This window comes from Pan paniscus, chromosome 6 (assembly GCF_029289425.2).
Source record: "Pan paniscus chromosome 6, NHGRI_mPanPan1-v2.0_pri, whole genome shotgun sequence".
NCBI lineage: Eukaryota > Metazoa > Chordata > Mammalia > Primates > Hominidae > Pan > Pan paniscus.
Window position 1 is genome coordinate 5,935,435 of NC_073255.2, and position 19,609 is coordinate 5,955,043.

At 62.1% G+C, this 19,609-nt stretch overlaps 1 protein-coding gene across 9 annotated transcripts in view; it reads right to left on the reverse strand.

Moving 5' to 3' along the window:
- Positions 1–8,798: 8,798 nt before the first annotated feature.
- C6H7orf50 (chromosome 6 C7orf50 homolog) overlaps positions 8,799–19,609 on the reverse strand; it is a 142,242-nt gene continuing 131,431 nt past the window's right edge. For 8 of the 9 annotated variants that reach the window (XM_034963484.2, XM_034963483.3, XM_055115651.1 and 5 more), the window contains 2 exons: positions 12,329–12,410; positions 8,799–9,612 (listed from right to left, as the gene is read on the reverse strand). In XM_034963484.2, coding sequence (XP_034819375.1) covers positions 9,433–9,612; positions 12,329–12,410 — 262 coding nt within the window. In that variant the 3' untranslated portion in view covers positions 8,799–9,432. Of the gene's footprint in view, positions 9,613–12,328; positions 12,411–15,807; positions 16,050–19,609 lie in introns of all 9 variants that reach the window. The other variant, XM_063606169.1, reaches the window with a different exon arrangement.

A 19,609-nucleotide genomic window follows, 5' to 3' on the forward strand; every position in this document is an offset into this window, starting at 1 on the left:
CCCCCACCCCTCTGATGCTGTCTGCAGCTCAGTCCCTGCCAGCCCCCAGGAGCGCCTCCAGGGCCCCGCCCACTCTCCCACCCCTGAAGCTGCACTCCCACCCACCTAGCTACCCCCAGGGCCCCCCAGCACCTACAGCTGGGGCTGCAGGGAGACAACGGGTGGCTGCATCCAGCCAGAGACAGGCGCAAGTGGGTGTCCTCAGCGTGCGAGCCCTGCACCCCCCAGGTCCTGGGACTCCTGCAGACCCCACTCCATTCCCACTCCTGGAACACTTCCTGCAGCTGTGCCTGGAGGCAGTCGGCCTGCAGTGCCAGACTCTGAGCCAAGCCACCGGGGCCATGTGTATGACTGGTGCAGGGAGGCAAGGCCCACATTCTCCTTCAGAGACAGGCACTGGTGCCAGAGGCTTCCTTGGGGCGGGGGGTGGGCACCTCAGCCCCTGAAGACAAGCAGCACTGCAGTGGCAAAAATGGAAACACTGACCCGGTGCGGTGGCTCACGCCTGTAATCCCAGCACTTTGGGAGGCCGAGGCAGGCGAATCACGAGGTCAGGAGTTCGAAACCAGCCTGCCCAACATGGTGAAACCCTGTCTCTACTAAAAATACAAAAAAATTAACCGAGCATGGTGGCACGTGCCTGTAATCCCAGCTACTCAGGAGGCTGAAACAGGAGAATCGCTTGAACTGGGAGGCAGAGGTTGCAGTGAGCCGAGTTCGCGCCACTGCACTCCAGCCTGGGTGACAGAGTGAGATTCCATCTCAAACAAACAAAAGGAAATGTCGAGCCACACAGTGGCACATGTGCTGGTGGTGGCGTGGTCGGCAGTGTGAGTGGCGCGTGTGCTGGTGGCGGCGTGGTCGGCAGTGTGAGTGGCGCGTGTGCTGGTGGCGGCGTGGTCGGCAGCGTGACAGTGGCGCGTGTGCTGGGGGCGGTGTGGTCGGCAGTGTGACAGTGGCGCGTGTGCTGGTGGCGGCGTGGTCGGCAGTGTGAGTGGCACGTGAGCTGGGGGCGGTGTGGTCAGCAGTGTGAGTGGCGCGTGTGCTAGGGGCGGCGTGGTCGGCAGTGTGAGTGGCGCGTGTGCTGGGGGCGGTGTGGTCGGCAGTGTGAGTGACGTGTGTGCTGGGGGCGGTGTGGTCGGCAGTGTGACAGTGGTGCGTGTGCTGGTGGCGGCGTGGTCGGCAGTGTGAGTGGCGCGTGTGCTGGTGGCGGTGTGGTTGGCAGTGTGACAGTGGCGCGTGTGCTGGTGGCGGTGTGGTCGGCAGTGTGACAGTGGTGCGTGTGCTGGGGGCGGTGTGGTCGGCAGTGTGAGTGGCGCGTGTGCTGGTGGCGTGGTCGGCAGCGTGACAGTGGCGCGTGTGCTGGGGCGGCGTGGTCGGCAGCGTGACAGTGGCGCGTGTGCTGGGGGCGGCGTGGTCGGCAGTGTGAGTGGCGCGTGTGCTGGGGGCGGCGTGGTCGGCAGTGTGAGTGGCGCGTGTGCTGGTGGCGGTGTGGTCGGCAGCGTGACAGTGGCGCGTGTGCTGGTGGCGGCGTGGTCGGCAGCGTGACAGTGGCGTGTGTGCTGGGGGCGGTGTGGTCGGCAGTGTGACAGTGGCACGTGTGCTGGTGGCGTGGTCGGCAGTGTGAGTGGCGCGTGAGCTGGGGGCGGTGTGGTCGGCAGTGTGAGTGGCGCGTGTGCTGGGGGCGGTGTGGTCGGCAGTGTGAGTGGCGCGTGTGCTGGTGGCGGTGTGGTCGGCAGTGTCACAGTGGTGCGTGTGCTGGGGGCGGTGTGGTCGGCAGTGTGAGTGGTGCGTGTGCTGGTGGCGGCGTGGTCGGCAGCGTGACAGTGGCGCGTGTGCTGGGGGCGGCATGGTCGGCAGCGTGACAGTGGCGCGTGTGCTGGGGGCGGCGTGGTCGGCAGTGTGAGTGGCGCATGTGCTGGGGGCGGCGTGGTCGGCAGTGTGAGTGGCGCATGTGCTGGTGGCGGTGTGGTCGGCAGTGTGACAGTGGCGCGTGTGCTGGTGGCGGCGTGGTCGGCAGCGTGACAGTGGCGCATGTGCTGGGGGCGTTGTGGTCGGCAGTGTGAGTGGCGCGTGTGCTGGGGGCGGTGTGGTCGGCAGTGTGACAGTGGCGCGTGTGCTGGGGGCGGCGTGGTCGGCAGTGTGAGTGGCGCGTGTGCTGGTGGCGGTGTGGTCGGCAGTGTGACAGTGGCGCGTGTGCTGGTGGCGGTGTGATGGGACACCTGCTGTCTGAGACGGCCCTGGCCCCCGTCCCAGCGCTGACTGTGCACGTGAGCAGCAGGCAGCCCCTCACCGAGAAGAGAGGATAAGCCGTGGCACATTCCCACCTGCGCCACGTGAAGCGGCGCCCCAAGGCCAGGACGTGGTGGTCGGGACACATGGGTGCACGGCAGGCCTCACACTCCCAGGTGGGGCCGCAGGGTCCCTAAGTCACGGGTGGGGCTGCTGCTACGGAGGCTGCTGGACCTGCTGAAGCTGCCGCAAGGACGAGAAGGGGACGGAGGGATGGAGGCTCGGCTGCGTCCGCTCACATATTTCTGGGGAAGAGCAGGGACCGAGTGCTGGCTTCACTATTCTCCCCTCAGACATTTGAAATATGACACTGAAAACTTGAAGGGCAGAAAGAACGGGGTCCCGGCGCCAGGTGGGGCCACGCGACGCCCTGCCCAGTGTGACTGGTGAGCCCCTCTGGAGCTCTGGAGGGTGCGGAACATTCCAGGGCAGGGGCTGTGGAAAATCCCTCCCAGCTGTTGTCAGGGCTCCCGGGTGGGGTGGAGGACTCAGGCCCAGCCCTCCCAGCCCTACAGGGGACCCTCGTGCCCCCAACTTAGTCGGCCTCCTGGGTGGGGTGAAGGACTCAGGCCCCGCCCTCCCGGCCCTGCAGGGGAGCCTCGGGCCCCCGCCTTACATTGGCCTGGGGTATTCATCTCCTTGGGCCCAGGGGAGCCCGAGGCCCACGTGGGGAGGAAACGCTGACCCTGTCCCGCCCCGCTTCATGGAGGCCCAGCCGACGTGAGGGACACCAAGTACAGAATGACGGCTGAGCTTCCCCTCAAAGCACTAAGACAATAAACATAACCCCAACCCCAACCCTGACCCCGCTCGCCCGACTCACGCGACCTCTCACCCCATCTCACCCAGCGAGATGACAGGGCTCCTCCACGGGGTACAGCCAGGGCCCCCCAAGTTAGGCGGTCCAAATGCCTCATCCTCAAGTGTAAACAAGCCTAGCTTAGTGAAAACAGAGTAAGCAGGTATCAAATCTCCTTTAACTCATGCCCATGGGCGTGGGCAGGGGTGTGGGGCGGGCGGGAGGGAAGGGGGGCCCGAGTGAGACCCGAACCCCGGAGGTGCCACCTTCTCGACCGGGCAGACCTGGGTGCCCGTTTCTCACAGCTGCACTCAGGCTGCCGGCCAGGTGCACAGGCACGTCCCGGGGGCTTGCTGGAAAATGCCGGGGCTTGGCACGGATGGAACAGGCCACTGTCTACGCCTCATTTCCAAGTGTTTCTTTGTTGCTATTTTTTAAAATGGTGATAAAATACACGTAGAGAAAATTCACCGTCAGCCATATTGAAGTGCACAGTTCAGGGGCACAGGCACGTTCACGGCCACCACCGTCACCTCCAGAGCCTCCTCATCTTCCCGGGCTGAAGCCCCGCTTGCGTTAAACACCCACTCCGAGTCCCTCCCCAGTCCTTCTCCTTCCTGGTCTGTGGGTGTGAGGGCTCTGGGGACCTCGAGTGAGTGGGGAGTGGTGGATTTGTCCTGCTTTATCCACGCACCTGCCAATGAGTCCTTTTCAAGGGTCCCAGAGAACTCAGGCAGCAGGCAGCCCGCGAGCCCAGCTTCCTCACGTGTGGATTTCGGGAGATGCCTCTGTGGACATCCACCCCATGGTGCCCAGATGTCATGGGAGAGGCAGACACCCCGAACCCCATGGCTCACGACGTGGCTGAGCTGCTCCCCGGACGTCTGTCCTCAGCAGCAGGGGGGACGCCGACCCCGGCCCCTGTACCCCCCCGCCTCTAGGTCTCCAGGGAAGGACCCTCCTGGGGTGGGCAGGCTGCTCTTGGCCCCAGATCTGCTTCTGGGTCTGAGGCTGGCCCTCAGCCGTGCTGCACGTGCCTCCCATTACCGTCCTAAGTCAAGGCAAAACAAAACCACACAGTCCCCGAGCCATCTGCAAACCTCCCGCAGCAAGCTCGGAGGGTGAGGCCCCCCCACAGTAAGCTCGGAGGGTGAGGCCATCTGAGTGCCGGGCTGGCTGGGCTTAGGAGGAGACCAAGCTTTACCCACGGAGACGCCGTTTAATGGAACCCAAGTGACCCGAGAGAGCTGCCACGCCACCGCTCAACCACACTCACAGGGCACACACATGCAGGGGCCTGGGGGCCGCGTCCAGTGCGGGAGTCCTGGTTCAGATGTCCTGAAGCTCCTCCCTCGGAGTGGGCAGCCCCCATCAGGAAACTTCTGGAACCCAGAGGCTAGAAGCCGGCCTCACTCTGGGACCTGGGCCCTCCCCGTGATTGCTGGGGCTCCCTCAGAGCGGGGGTCTTCTTCCCACCTTGGATGCTGAGGGGGAAGGAAGTAAGACACTGGGAGGGCTCGGTGGGCTCACCAGGCTTCAGAGGGCAGTGGGACTTGGACAGCTCAGCCTAGCGCCCAGCTGTCTCTCCGGGCAGGTCTCACGAATGCCCCGAGGCAGGCCCATTGCTGGCCAAATTCCCCACCCCTCCTGCCTGGACCCAGTCCCTTGTGAAATCTAAGCAAAGTCCTAGGGTGTCTGAGGTCAGAGTGCATCGGGTAGCTGCTGCTGCATAACAAGCGGGGGAGGGGGTGGCCCATGGCTCTGGACTGCTGGGCCACAGGGGTGATGAGGTGAGGCTTGGAGGAGTCTGTAGGATCCTAACTTTGATGACTATTCAGGGTTTGAGGCTGCACTCAGCTTTATCGCCTGTGAAACCCACGCAGCCAGCAGGGGTACGAGTGCTTCTGAGGTCCCAGTGGGCGGGGGTGGGGGGTGGCCTGAACCAGGCAGGGCAGGGGGACGGCAGCTGGAGCGCGTGGAGAGAGCGCCCGTTCCCTGGGAGCCACTGGAGGGCGCACGGCACACGGCACCCGGCCAGGGCCTGACTGTGACTGGAGCAAGAGCCGAGGGACTGGACGGATGGCAGGTGGCGCCACCTGATCTGTGCAGGGACAGGCAGGCAGAGAAAGAGCCCAGCTGGAGGCGGCCGGCGCTCCAGGGAGAGGAGTGGGGAGCGGACAGCGCCGGCCCGGGCTGGAAGGTCAGCTTGAGGCTCTGGGATGTGAACACTGGGCACCGAGTCATCCAGAGATAAATCCCAGGCACGGTGGGAGGCCGGGGTGGGAGGATTGCTTGAGCCCAGGAGTTTGGGACCAGCCTGGGCAACACAGTGAGGCCCCCCGCTTCTACAAAAAATACAACAATTAGCTGGGTGTAGTGGTAGCAACTGTGTTCCCAGCTACTCAGGAGGCTGAGGGAGGAGAATCGCCTGAGCCCAGGGGGGTGGAGGTGGCAGCGAGCAGAGCTCATGCCACCGCACTCCAGCCTGGACGACAGAGTGGGACCCTGTCTCTAAAAAGATGCCACTCTCTTGGGGGCTCGGAGGGTGGACAGTGCTCTGAGGGTGATTCAGCGGCCGAACCTGTGTCACTCTTGGTGGAGTGAGCAGACGGCACTTGGTGTGAGCTGTTTCTCAGACATCAATCCTGCAAGAAACTGCTCAGAGGCCGCTTCCTCAGAGCACTGGGTGGGCTGGGGCAGGGGACGGTTTCCGGAAGCCTCACAGTGCTGTGAGAGGTCTCCAGCCTGCTCTGAGTGTTCGCACCCCCAATGTCGGGGAGGGCCCTTTGGCCTGGAAAGCCTGGTCTCCACAGGTCTGCTCACCCCCACAGGCAATGTGATTCTGACTTCCAAACAATGCTCCTTTTGATTATTTTAAAACATTACTTTTATTTTTATTTATTTATTTTTTCAGAAGGAGTCTCGCTCTGTCACCCAGGCTGGAGTGCAATGGCACGATCTCGGCTCACTGCAACCTCTGCCTCCCGTGTTCAAGCGATTCTCCTGACTCAGCCTCCTGAGTAGCTGGGATCACTACAGGCGCCCACCACCACACCCAGCTAATTTTTGTATTTTTAGTAGAGATGGGCTTTCACCAGGTTGGTCAGGCTGGTCTCGAACTCCTGACCTCATGATCCGCCCACCTTGGCCCCCCAAAGTGTTGGGATTACAGGCGTGAGCCACTAAATTTAGTGCTCACCGCACTAAATTTTTTTAGATGCCGGCTCTTGCTCTGTGGTGTAATCACTGCTCACTGCAGCCTCGACCTCCCAAGCTCAAGCCATCCTCCCACCTCAGCCTCCCGAGTAGCTGTGACTACAGACACATGCCACCATCCCCGGATTTTTTATTTTTTGTTGGGGGGCAGTTTAGCCATGTTGCCCAGGCTGGTCTCAAACTCCTGAGCTCAAGCGATCCTCCCGCCTCCGCCTCCCAAAGTGCTGAGTTACAGGTGTGAGCCGCTGCACCCGGCATGAGTTATCAGTGTGTGGTTTGGTGTTTCTGACACCTGCACACACTTGCATATCTACTGCAGGGGACATTTCTCCCTGAGCTCAGCCCAGATGTGCTTTGTCACAGCCCATCGCTTATGGCCTTGGACACACGTAAAGGGAACAGCACGCATGCCCACGCTAAGTTTGGCCCCTCACTTGGCACAAATCTCGATCCGCCGCCTGGCTTGCTGCAGGTCAGCAGCTGCCCTCTCCACAGTGAGGAGCGCTTGCCGAGGGACAGACGTGAGGGACGGATGTGAGGGTCGTCTCCAAGCTAAGGTGGGGCTTCCTTAGCCGGAGGCTTCCTGGCTCAGGAGTCCTGCACAAGCGCCAGCCGAGACAGGGACTCACAGCCCGTTCTCCGGCACACACAGCCCCAGCACAGGTGGCCCCATGTGGTTGGCCCCTGGGGTTGCATGGGTGGGTGCCCTCACTGACCTGCACGGGGTAGGGAGACCCCAAGGCATTGCGTGGTTCTCTGAGCCACATTCCAGGTGACATCTCTGCACCACCCTTCGGCATCTTTCACCAGGGAGCCCTGAGGAGCTTGGCACCTTACGATCCACAGAGGTGGGAACCCCTGACCCCCAGCTGGTGTCAGGGGAGCATCTGTGCTGTCGAAGGGAGGCCCAGGTCTTCAAGACCTTTTCCCACTAATGGTTGGTGAGGACTCAGCAGTACCCACCCCATTTCCCTTTCTGACTCGGCTGCTGGGAAGCTCAGAGCTCTGGTTCCGGATCCATCAGCCCTGCCTTCTGGAGGCTGCTGCCCCTTCTTTGCACTTTGCGGGTCTCCCTCTGCTGTTTGTTTAAGGTGCCTCACAGCATAGGGGCCACTGAGCACCCTGACTGCTGGGCTGACCATGGACCCTTCCGAGCAGCTTCTCTGCAAAGCTGTGCTGCCAGCAGCCGGATGGCAGGCACCGCCTGGCAGATCTGAAGGTTCGTGCTGTGCAACGTGCCTTCCTGTTTGTGAGTTCACCTGACCGACACCAGGAGGGGCTGGACTCCTCGCCTGCTGCCGGCAAGGCCCGCCCTGGGCCAGTGGGGTGCACACAGCAGGCCCTGTGTCGTGGGTGGTCAGAATTTTGGCCACAACAGTGGGGGGACGGGGCTGGATGCTGGCCAAGGAAGAGCAAACAGCCTCATCGCCTTCCCACAGCTTGGTGGGTGCAGAGAGGACCTGGGGACAAGGTCCTTAGGGTCTCCTCCGGCCCCGAGTCTCGATGTCCACACAGAGATGGCCTGAGTGGTCAGCCAGACCTGCCCAGACCACATCTTAGCCCAGCCCTGGGTGTCTTCAGGGAGCTAAGGAGGAAGTCACAGTAGACGTCCGTGGGTCACAGTGAGGCCAGTCACCACTCTGAGGTGCAGGCCCCAAGGGCCACCGCTGAGGAGGCCCAGCCAGGCCAGCAGTGGCCACGGGAAGCCCCAGGCCCTCCCCACGACGACAGCCCGGAGCCCGTGACTCTGCTCTCACGGGGTGAGGCCAGCCGTGCTCCCGCCTCCCGGCTTGCATGCAGCTCTGTGCGTTGGTGGCAGCCAAGGCAGGCAGCCTGACCTCAGCCTCAGCAGCTCTGTTGGGGGGCGGGGCACCCAAGGGGGCACTCAGGGCCTGAGCCAGCGTCCCAAGGCTGCCAGGTGGCGGCTGCAGCTACTTTTCTGCTCCACCATCAGTTGGGGGAGCACTGAGACGGCAGCACAAACCCCCAACCTGGGCTGGGCAGGAGGTGGCTCCGGGGCAGCAGCACCTGGGTGTCTGCTCTGTGGAGGCCCAGGCCGGAGCTGCTGGCCTCAGCCCTCCCCAGGGCCCATCCTGAAACAGACTTGGCCTCGCAGTGGTGCACGGACCTCCTTGCCATGGCCACCCGGCCCTCCCCGGCAGCTGCCCAGAGCTCTGCGGTCACCACGGCCTTCCTGGTGCCCCGCGGCACCTCACATCACTTGGGGGCAGGGACCACGTGCTGCTGGGAACAGGAAGTGTGTGGCTTGATTCTGTGCGGCCTAAGTGTGTTTCCTGGCAGGGTCAGTCACTGCCAGCGCTGGGAAACGGCCGGCCTGAACGCAAGCGATCAGCCAGCGCCCACTGCCAGGAACGCCACACATGGAGCGCCCCCAATGCCATCCTGGGGTGGCCACCAAGGATGGGGTCTCAGCCTGGCGTGCGCTGGCATGGGGGACACGAATTCCGCAGTCCACAGGCAGGGGACGCACTGCACAGAGCAGGACCCACGGCCGCTGCTGGGTCGGGTTTTATTTCAAATGCAGCCACAGAGACAGTTTCTGCACAGGTACGTGATCCGACTCCACAAGCTCCCACCAGGGGCTCCCCATGACCCGCAATGACGCTGTGTGGGGTCAAAGGAAAACAGGCCACAGCCAGGCCCCTCGATGGACGCAGGCAGGGGATGCGGCCCACACAGGGGGATGGGGAATCAGGCGGAAGGTGCAGGTTTGCAGCTGGCGGGAGGAGCCAGCGTGCCCCAATCTCTAAAATATTCCCGGTAGAAAAATAGACATTTCCCTCCAAAGCAGATTCCTAGGGCTGGAGGGTCCCTCCAAGGCCAGGGGTCCGGGTGATTCCAGAGCATCCACGCTCTGTGCTGAAGGCACTGAACCTGCTATCACTGTCACAGCCGTCACCGGCCAAGGAGGGTCTGGAGGAGGGAAGGGGCCCTTGCGAGGCTCTGGTGCTGGTGATCCCGGCCCCCACCACCGGAGGAGCTGAAAGCCCTTGCTCAGCCGCTGCCCTGCTGGTGATCCCGGCCCCCACCGCCGGAGGAGCTGCACCCTGTGTGGTCTGAGGCAGCCCTGCACTGGGCAGCGGCCCCACCCCGCGCTGAACCCACTAGGAGAGCAGCTGCAGCACCTGTCGGATGCGCTGGGCCCTCCCCGGCAGGGGGGGATCAGAGCCCTCCTCATCCAGCTCCCGCATCAGGGCTTCCGCCTTCTGCACCGTCAGCTCTCGGGCCCGGCCCTGCAGCCCCTCCAGGTAGGCCAGCAGGGTGGAGAAGTGCTCATCGGGAACCTGGACGGGGAAGAGACGGAGTTGGTCAGGGGCGGGGCAGGGAGGGGCCGCTGAACAGCAGGAGACAAGACGCTGCAGCCAAGGACACCCGGGCCTCAGGCTTCCGTCCTCCCACTGCGGCCCGAGGGTGCGGGCGGCCTGGCCACAGACCATGCCCCAGACACTGGAAGAAGAAATGCCTGTTTAGAGGCAGACAAAACACTCAATTAACCTGGGTAAAACAGAAGCCACGTGGGGAGAACATTTCACAAACATCGTAAAAATCCTCAGAAAAATGAGAAAATACGACACAAATTAAACAGGGGTAGTCTGTGATAAAAGGTGCATTCGGAACAAAAAGCCACGTACGCGCCGGCACTTGGCACGCTCGCCTTTCTGCTTAGCGTGGCAGTGGCCAGGTGGCATCTCTTGGTGGCCTCACCCTTGTCTGCTGGTGGTGGGGGCACCTCTGCACAGGCTTACCGGTCACCTGCCAATCTGCTCTGCAGGCACGTTTCCTCAGGTCCCCGCGGCAGTGGCTTTCAACACTGGGCTCTTTTTATTATTGAGTTAGCAGAGTTCTAATTCCATGTGGGACTTGCAAACGTCTCCCATTCTGTAGCAACCATTTCACTTTCCAGCTAGTTCTGTATGCAGTGCAAAGTCTTAGATTCTTTTTTTTTTTTTTTTTTTTTTTTTTTTTTTTTTTTTTTGAGCCGGTCTTGCTCTGTTGTCCAGGCTGCAGTGCAGTGGCACGATCTCCACCTCCCAGGTTCAAGCAATTTTCCTGCCTCAGCCTCCCAAGTAGCTGGGATTATAGGCAAGCATTACCACACCTAGCTAATTTTTGTATTTTTAGTAGAGATGGGGTTTTGCCACGTTGGCCAGGCCGGTCTCGAACTCTTGACCTCAAGTGATCCACCCGCCTCAGACTCCCAAAGTGCTGGGATTACAGGCGTGAGCCACCACGCCCGGCTACACAGTCTTAGATCCTGATGAAGGCACTTTCTCGACTTTTTCCTTTGTCGCTTGTGCTTCTAGAGTCACATTTAAGAAACTGTTGCCTCACCCAAGGACACGAAATGGACTCTCAGGCTTTCATCTACGAGTTTTGGTTTTAGCTTTTAAATTTAAGTCTCTGATCCATTTTGAGTTAATTGTTGCATATGGTGTGAAGCTGGGGGCTGCGTGCATTAAGTATCGGCATGTTCGTAAATATGTATGGTCACATATGAAATAAAAATGTATAAGTAAAATGCACATTTGTGTGTTTGTAAATACGTTTAATTATGATAGTGTAAGATAACTTTGCGTGTGTGTGTGTGTGTACACACATATAAATGGCTAACCAAGGATTTGCCTAACTAAGGATTATTTTTCTGTATAAAAAGTTTTGTATAAAGTTTACTTTTGGTAATAGTAACATATAAATAAAACCACGTAAACTTTGGTTAAAACAAAACAAAACAAAACGTGGAAACCCAGTTGTCCCTGGCTCTGTTAAGAAGAGGTTTCCTCCACATGGAACAGGCTTGGCCCGCATGCTGGAATCAGCTGTGCCGGGCGTGAGGGTTTCCAGGCTTCCCAGGCTGTTCCAGTCACTTCTACTTCCACCCTTGTGCCTGCCCCAGTGTCGCGATTACCGGAGCTTGCAATAGGGCTTACAATAGGGCTTGCAATGTGTATGTCCTCTAACTCTGAGGAGGGAGAGTGGCTTGAGCCCAGGAGGTCGAGGCTGCAGTGAACTGTGGTTGTGTCACTGCACTCCAGCCTGGGCGGGACCCTGTCTCAAAAAACGCCCACGAAAAACCAACAACAACAAAATAATGAAAGCAAGTGGCTGCAGGCTATGCCTGGAATGTCCCAGGGCTGTGAGTGGGGCTGGTGGGCCTGCCCCGCTCTGAGAGTCTGCAAACACAGGCACGGCAGGAGAAACACAGGCACGGCATGCAAAGCCTGGCCTCTAGTAACGTGGGCGCAGGAGAGCCGGCGAGGCAGGAGGCACTGCCCACCGGATGCAGCTCAGCAGAACCGTGGGCTCCTCCAGCCTCACAGGATGTGGGCAGCTCCAGCCCGCCGCCCAGCAGCCGGGTTTAGTTCAGAATTCAGTCTCGTTTCATCCTGTGAAACCCTATCTCACATCCTGCCCCTGAAAAGGGCAGCTGCCCACACGTGCATGTGTAGACACACATCACGTGCACACACACGTGTAGACACACGTCATGCACACACGCACGTGTAGACACACGTCACACGCACACGTGCAGGTGGCCTCCCTAAGGTCTCCGCATGTTGGTTTCTGCCCTGAAGGCCGGCGGCAGGGCTCCTGGAGGAGGCAACGCTGCTCATCTCTTAGAACAAAGGCACCGGGAGACCCGCCCTGCAGTGGGCCCTGAGGGCGGCCCTTTCAGACTGTGGCTTCTGCTGTCAGGGCCCCAGTGTGCACAGGCCTTGGCCTCCGGGAGACGGGCCTGCCCCGCCGTGCACAGACCTCAGCCCCCAGGAGACGTGCCTGCCCCGCCGTGCACACACCTCAGCCCCCGGGAGACGTGCCTGCCCCGCCGTGCACACACCTCAGCCCCCGGGAGACGTGCCTGCCCCGCCGTGCACACACCTCAGCCCCCGGGAGACGTGCCTGCCCCGCCGTGCACACACCTCAGCCCCCGGGAGACGTGCCTGCCCCGCCGTGCACAGACCTCAGCCCCCAGGAGACATGCCTGCCCCGCCGTGCACACACCTTGTCACTGTCATACATGTGCAGCAGGAGCCACGTCTGCCTCGTCTTCTGAAACCTCCAGTTCTTGTGCTTTTGGGCCCATCTAGGGAAAGAAAGACAAACATCTCAGGGTGCTGGGCAAAAGACTCCCGGGCAGCTGTCTGCCCTGAGAGATCGGGGACGCCTCATCTTAGGAGAGGGAGCCCCACCAGGTACTACACACCAAGGCCTCATGTGAAGGGGGTTTTTGGAGCCCCTCCCCTGCCCGAGGCGAGGAGCCGCAACCCCACGCCCTGCTGCCGCCTGCCCAGGAAGCATGTGGACGCCACTCTTACCTTGGCCACCCCGGGGCTCACGACTGACCCCAAGTCCCCGTGGGCTCCCCCACCCCATGGGTCACACGGATTTTACAGGGGGGGAAGGATGAAGTGAGTTTCTCTGGGAGGAAAGGGAGCGATTTAATTGATGATGTATTTTCTACATGAAAATGGGAAGACTGTAAGGAACAATACCCTGAGTCCCAGGCCCTCACAACAAGGGGGCAGTGGGCCTGGGGACGAGCAGCTCCCGGCTGCTAGAGGGGCCGCTCCCCAGGGCCACAACCGCCCCGCCCCCGCCCCGCTCCTGCACTAGGGCCTGTGGACATCAGGCAGCTGCCGATGGAGCGAAGCTGGCGCTGTAGGTAGGGCAGGGCCAGGCAGGGTTTACTCCAGAGACCTCCTCCCAGACACGTGTTTCCAGGGCCAGGCAGGGCAGCCGAGCCCAGAAGCCTCCATCAGTGTGCAGGCCCAGGTCTGAAGACTGTAGGCTCAGCACGGGGGAGGACCCTGTGCCTGCTGTGAGCGTTGCCCAGCCCGCCTGTTCCCACTGCCATGTCGGTGAGTGGAGTCCTGTGAGTGAGGAGTCCTGTGGGTGGGGAGCCTTGTGGGTGGGGAGCCCTGTGGGTGAGTGGAGTCCTGTGGGTGGGGAGTCCTGTGGGTGAGTGGAGCCCCGTGGGTGAGTGGAGTCCTGTGGGTGTGGAGTCCTGTGGGTGAGTGGAGTCCTGTGGGTGAGGAGCCCTGTGGGTGGGGAGTCCTGTGGGTGAGTGGAGTCCTGTGGGTGGGGAGTCCTGTGGGTGGGGAGTCCTGTGGGTGAGTGGAGTCCTGTGGGTGAGTGGAGTCCTGTGGGTGAGGAGCCCTGTGGGTGGGGAGTCCTGTGGGTGAGTGGAGTCCTGTGGGTGGGGAGTCCTGTGGGTGAGTGGAGTCCTGTGGGTGAGTGGAGTCCTGTGGGTGTGGAGCCCTGCGGGTGGGGAGTCCCGTGGGTGAGTGGAGTCCCGTGGGTGAGTGGGGTCCCGTGGGTGAGTGGGGTCCCGTGGGTGTGGAGTCCTGTGGGTGAGTGGGGTCCTGTGGGTGGAGTACCGTGGGTGAGCGGGGTCCCGTGGGTGAGCGGAGTCCCGTGGGTGGGGAGTCCCGTGGGTGGGGAGTCCCGTGGGTGAGTGGGGTCCCGTGGGTGAGTGGGGTCCCGTGGGTGAGTGGAGTCCTGTGGGTGGGGAGTCCTGTGGGTGAGTGGAGTCCTGTGGGTGAGGAGCCCTGTGGGTGGGGAGTCCTGTGGGTGAGTGGAGTCCTGTGGGTGGGGAGTCCTGTGGGTGGGGAGCCCTGTGGGTGAGTGGAGTCCTGTGGGTGGGGAGTCCTGTGGGTGGGGAGTCCTGTGGGTGAGTGGAGTTCTGTGGGTGAGTGGAGTCCTGTGGGTGAGTGGAGTCCTGTGGGTGGGGAGTCCTGTGGGTGAGTGGAGTCCTGTGGGTGGGGAGTCCTGTGGGTGAGTGGAGTCCTGTGGGTGGGGAGTCCTGTGGGTGAGTGGAGTCCTGTGGGTGAGTGGAGTCCTGTGGGTGGGGAGTCCTGTGGGTGAGTGGAGTCCTGCGGGTGGGGAGTCCTGCGGGTGAGTGGAGTCCTGCGGGTGAGTGGAGTCCTGCGGGTGAGTGGAGTCCTGTGGGTGGGGAGTCCTGTGGGTGAGTGGAGTCCTGTGGGTGAGTGGAGTCCTGCGGGTGGGGAGTCCTGTGGGTGAGTGGAGTCCTGTGGGTGAGTGGAGTCCTGTGGGTGGGGAGTCCTGTGGGTGAGTGGAGTCCTGTGGGTGAGTGGAGTCCTGTGGGTGGGGAGTCCTGTGGGTGAGTGGAGTCCTGTGGGTGGGGAGTCCTGTGGGTGAGTGGAGTCCTGTGGGTGGGGAGTCCTGTGGGTGAGTGGAGTCCTGTGGGTGGGGAGTCCTGTGGGTGAGTGGAGTCCTGTGGGTGAGTGGAGTCCTGTGGGTGTGGAGCCCTGTGGGTGGGGAGTCCCGTGGGTGAGTGGGGTCCCGTGGGTGAGTGGGGTTCCGTGGGTGAGTGGAGTCCTGTGGGTGAGTGGGGTCCTGTGGGTGAGTGGGGTCCTGTGGGTGGAGTACCGTGGGTGAGCGGGGTCCCGTGGGTGAGCGGGGTCCCGTGGGTGAGCGGAGTCCCGTGGGTGAGCGGAGTCCCGTGGGTGGGGAGTCCCGTGGGTGAGTGGGGTCCCGTGGGTGAGTGGGGTCCCGTGGGTGAGTGGAGCCCTGTGAGTGAGGAGCCCTGTGGGTGGGGAGTCCTGTGGGTGGGGAGTCCTGTGGGTGAGTGGAGTCCTGTGGGTGGGGAGTCCTGTGGGTGAGTGGAGTCCTGCGGGTGAGTGGAGTCCTGCGGGTGAGTGGAGTCCTGCGGGTGAGTGGAGTCCTGTGGGTGGGGAGTCCTGTGGGTGAGTGGAGTCCTGTGGGTGGGGAGTCCTATGGGTGTGGAGTCCTGTGGGTGAGTGGAGTCCTGTGGGTGAGTGGAGTCCTGCGGGTGAGTGGAGTCCTGTCGGTGGGGAGTCCTGCGGGTGAGTGGAGTCCTGTGGGTGGGGAGTCCTGCGGGTGAGTGGAGACCTGTGGGTGGGGAGTCCTGTGGGTGAGTGGAGTCCTGTGGGTGAGTGGAGTCCTGTGGGTGGGGAGTCCTGCAGGTGTGGAGCCCGGCTGTGCAGCTGCTACGTGACACGCCAGCCCCATGTGCACTGACGCAGGGCTCCTGCGTGATGAGAGGAGCCTCCAGGGAGGTTTAATTTTAGTTCCTTTCTTTTTAGACAGCCCCTGGTGGTCTGCTCCCCGGATGGCCGACCCGGCCAGCGTGGGCCCCTGTGAGGTGCACCCGGGCCAGCCAGGCCATGGCATCTGCCTGCTGGGGGCTGTTTTACTGCTGCAGGGCAGAAGTTGGCATCTCAGCTCTGCCACCTTCTAACTCTCCCACCTTGAGCTGCTGCTTTCCACCAGCCTGTTTCCTCCTTGGGAACGTGGAGTGGTGACCCCACTTCACGGGTGTTCCCAGAGCCCACGCACGGTGAGTCAGTCACAGCTGCTCTGCACACTGCCCTCCCATGGGGCCCGAGGCCACAGCACTGCTGGCCCACGGCACTGCTGCCTACGGCCCTGAACCAAGGGCGCCTCTCTCTCACCGAGCCCCCACCAGGCAGGCTTCAAGCCAAGCCCATCTCCCTCACCATGGAAGATGAGCCGCCCCGCTCTTGGCCTCGTCACTGGGAGAGCAGACACAGCGAGGGGCGGGTGGGGTGCTCAGTGTCGCCTGTGGCTCCCACGGCACTGGGCGAGGCCTCCTGAGTGATGGCCGCCTCTGCCACCCACCCTGGGGACTGGTCGCTGTGCAGCTGCAGACAGTTCACAGGATGCCTGACACAATCCTCTTTCTCTCTGCCTAGGTGGGGCAGGAGACAGGAGATCCCATCTTGGAAAAAGAAAGAGAGCAGTCAGAGGGAAGTCCCTTGTCCCCAGCATAGCGAGGGCCACGGCCACTGCAGGGTCATCTGTCCAGAGCTGCCTAGAGCGTCCCAGAGAGAAGAACCTCCTCCCCTGTGGTACTCACCAGCTGGGTGGACAACCAGAGTCCCTGCTAGCCCACTGGGCTTTAAAAAAAAGCAGGGGCGGCTGGGCACAGTGGCTCACGCCTGTAAGCTGAGCACTTTGGGAGGCCGAGGGCGGATCACAAGGTCAGGAGACTAAGACCATGTTCGTTAATATGGTGAAACCCTGTCTCTACTAAAAATACAAAAAATTAGCCGGGCGTGGTCTCGGATGCCTGTAATCTCAGCTACTTAGGAGGCTGAGGCAGGAGAATCGCTTGAACCTGGGAAGCAGAGGTTGCAGTGAGCCGAGATTGCACCACTGCACTGCCTGGCGACAGAGTGAGACTCCATCTTAAAACAAACCAACCAACCCACAAAAAGCAGGGACTTCTTGCTGAACCCCCTTCCAAAAGAAAACCGAGCGAGGGTCTCTACTGAGACAGCATCTGAAGCCGGCCCGCAGCCACAGCGTCCACGTGCTCGTAACTGCAGCAGGAACTGCCAGCCGCGGTGAGCTCACAACCCAATGCCCACGAAGGCCTGAGCGGGGCTGGCGCGGACAGGGGCCGGGTCTCATGGGTTGGCTGCTCCTCCCATACTTGGAGCTGGGCTGTCCCTCGGCAGCGGGGCAGTGGGCCTGGGTAGGGAAGGACCCCCAAGAAATGTCTCCTAAGCTCCGCTGATGGGATAGTTTGGCCTCTGCTCTGGCCTGTCATTCCAGGGTTCCAGGCCCGGAGGCCACGGGGTGCAAGGAAGCTAAGACGCCATGCTGTGCTGGGCAACATGGGGGGCCTGAGGAGGGTGGGCTTGGGCTGCCCCACGGCCGGAGTGACTTGCTCTCGTCCCCCCGCAGGTGAGTGAGGGACCCCGTCCGGGCTGGATCCGTGTGGCCCGGGTCCCAGTTCCTCTCTCTCCTGTGGGGGCACCACCTCCCGCCTCGAGCAGACCCAGGCAGGGGGCCGGCCCCCGAGAATGGCAAGCTAAAGTCTGCAGGGACCAGGGAGGCAGCGGTCACCTCGCCACCCGCCCCCAACGTGAACACCCAGCAGGCGTGGCTGAGGCCCTGAGGGATGCTGGTTTTCTTTTTTCAGTTATACGGAAAGTAAATCTTCAATTTCCTGCGTTAAGCACATAAATAAACTCTTTTTTCTCTTTAATGAGGAACAGGCTTGCCCGCTGACAGCCGTGTGCCTCGCTCGTGTAACTACCACAGTGGACCCAGCAGCCCAGAGACCCACAGAAAGTGGAGGGACTGCTCCCAGCACTCCCAAACTTCCGCCTATGCAAGGCCAGAGCAACACGGCTCTGAGGTGGAAAAACAGAGCTGGGCGACCAAGCCTGGGGCCCCTGCTGGGAAAACGAGGGGACAGTCACAGCACAGGGAAAGAGCACACGACGGCCACAGCACAGGGAAAGAGCGCACGACGGTCATACTGCAGGGAAGGAGCACACGATGGCCACAGCACAGGGAAAGAGCGCACGACGGTCATACTGCAGGGAAGGAGCACACGACGGCCACAGTGCAGGGAAAAAGCACACGACGGCCATACTGCAGGGAAAGAGCGCACGACGGCCATACTGCAGGGAAAGAGCGCACGACGGCCACAGCGCAGGGAAAGAGCGCACGACGGCCATACTGCAGGGAAAGAACGCACGACGGCCATACTGCAGGGAAGGAGCACACGACGGCCACAGTGCAGGGAAAGAGCGCACGACGGCCACAGCGCAGGGAAAGAGCGCACGACGGCCATACTGCAGGGAAAGAGCGCACGACGGCCACAGCGCAGGGAAAGAGCGCACGACGGCCATACTGCAGGGAAAGAGCGCACGACGGCCACAGCGCAGGGAAAGAGCGCACGACGGCCATACTGCAGGGAAAGAGCGCACGACGGCCACAGCGCAGGGAAAGAGCGCACGACGGCCATACTGCAGGGAAAGAGCGCACGACGGCCACAGCGCAGGGAAAGAGCGCACGACGGCCATACTGCAGGGAAAGAGCGCACGACGGCCACAGCGCAGGGAAAGAGCGCACGACGGCCATACTGCAGGGAAAGAGCGCACGACGGCCACAGCGCAGGGAAAGAGCGCACGACGGCCACAGCGCAGGGAAAGAGCGCACGACGGCCATACTGCAGGGAAAGAGCGCATGACGGCCACAGTGCAGGGAAAGAGCACACGACGGCCATACTGCAGGGAAAGAGCACACGACGGCCATACTGCAGGGAAAGAGCGCACGACGGCCACAGTGCAGGGAAAGAGGGCACGACGGCCATACTGCAGGGAAAGAGCGCACGACGGCCATACTGCAGGGAAAGAGCGCACGACGGCCATACTGCAGGGAAAGAGCGCACGACGGCCACAGCGCAGGGAAAGAGCGCACGACTGCCACAGCGCAGGGAAAGAGCGCACGACGGCCACAGCGCAGGGAAAGAGCGCACGACGGCCATACTGCAGGGAAAGAGCGCACGACGGCCATACTGCAGGGAAAGAGCGCACGACGGCCACAGCGCAGGGAAAGAGCGCACGACGGCCATACTGCAGGGAAAGAGCGCACGACGGCCATACTGCAGGGAAGGAGCACACGACGGCCACAGTGCAGGGAAAGAGCGCACGACGGCCACAGCGCAGGGAAAGAGCGCACGACGGCCATACTGCAGGGAAAGAGCGCACGACGGCCACAGCGCAGGGAAAGAGCGCACGACGGCCATACAGCAGGGAAAGAGCGCACGACGGCCACAGCGCAGGGAAAGAGCGCACGACGGCCATACTGCAGGGAAAGAGCGCACGACGGCCACAGCGCAGGGAAAGAGCGCACGACGGCCATACTGCAGGGAAAGAGCGCACGACGGCCACAGCGCAGGGAAAGAGCGCACGACGGCCATACTGCAGGGAAAGAGCGCACGACGGCCACAGCGCAGGGAAAGAGCGCACGACGGCCATACTGCAGGGAAAGAGCGCACGACGGCCACAGCGCAGGGAAAGAGCGCACGACGGCCACAGCGCAGGGAAAGAGCGCACGACGGCCACAGCGCAGGGAAAGAGCGCACGACGGCCACAGCGCAGGGAAAGAGCGCACGACGGCCATACTGCAGGGAAAGAGCGCACGACGGCCACAGCGCAGGGAAAGAGCGCACGACGGCCATACTGCAGGGAAAGAGCGCACGACGGCCACAGCGCAGGGAAAGAGCGCACGACGGCCACAGCGCAGGGAAAGAGCGCACGACGGCCACAGCGCAGGGAAAGAGCGCACGACGGCCACAGCGCAGGGAAAGAGCGCACGACGGCCATACTGCAGGGAAAGAGCGCATGACGGCCACAGTGCAGGGAAAGAGCACACGACGGCCATACTGCAGGGAAAGAGCACACGACGGCCATACTGCAGGGAAAGAGCGCACGACGGCCACAGTGCAGGGAAAGAGCGCACGACGGCCATACTGCAGGG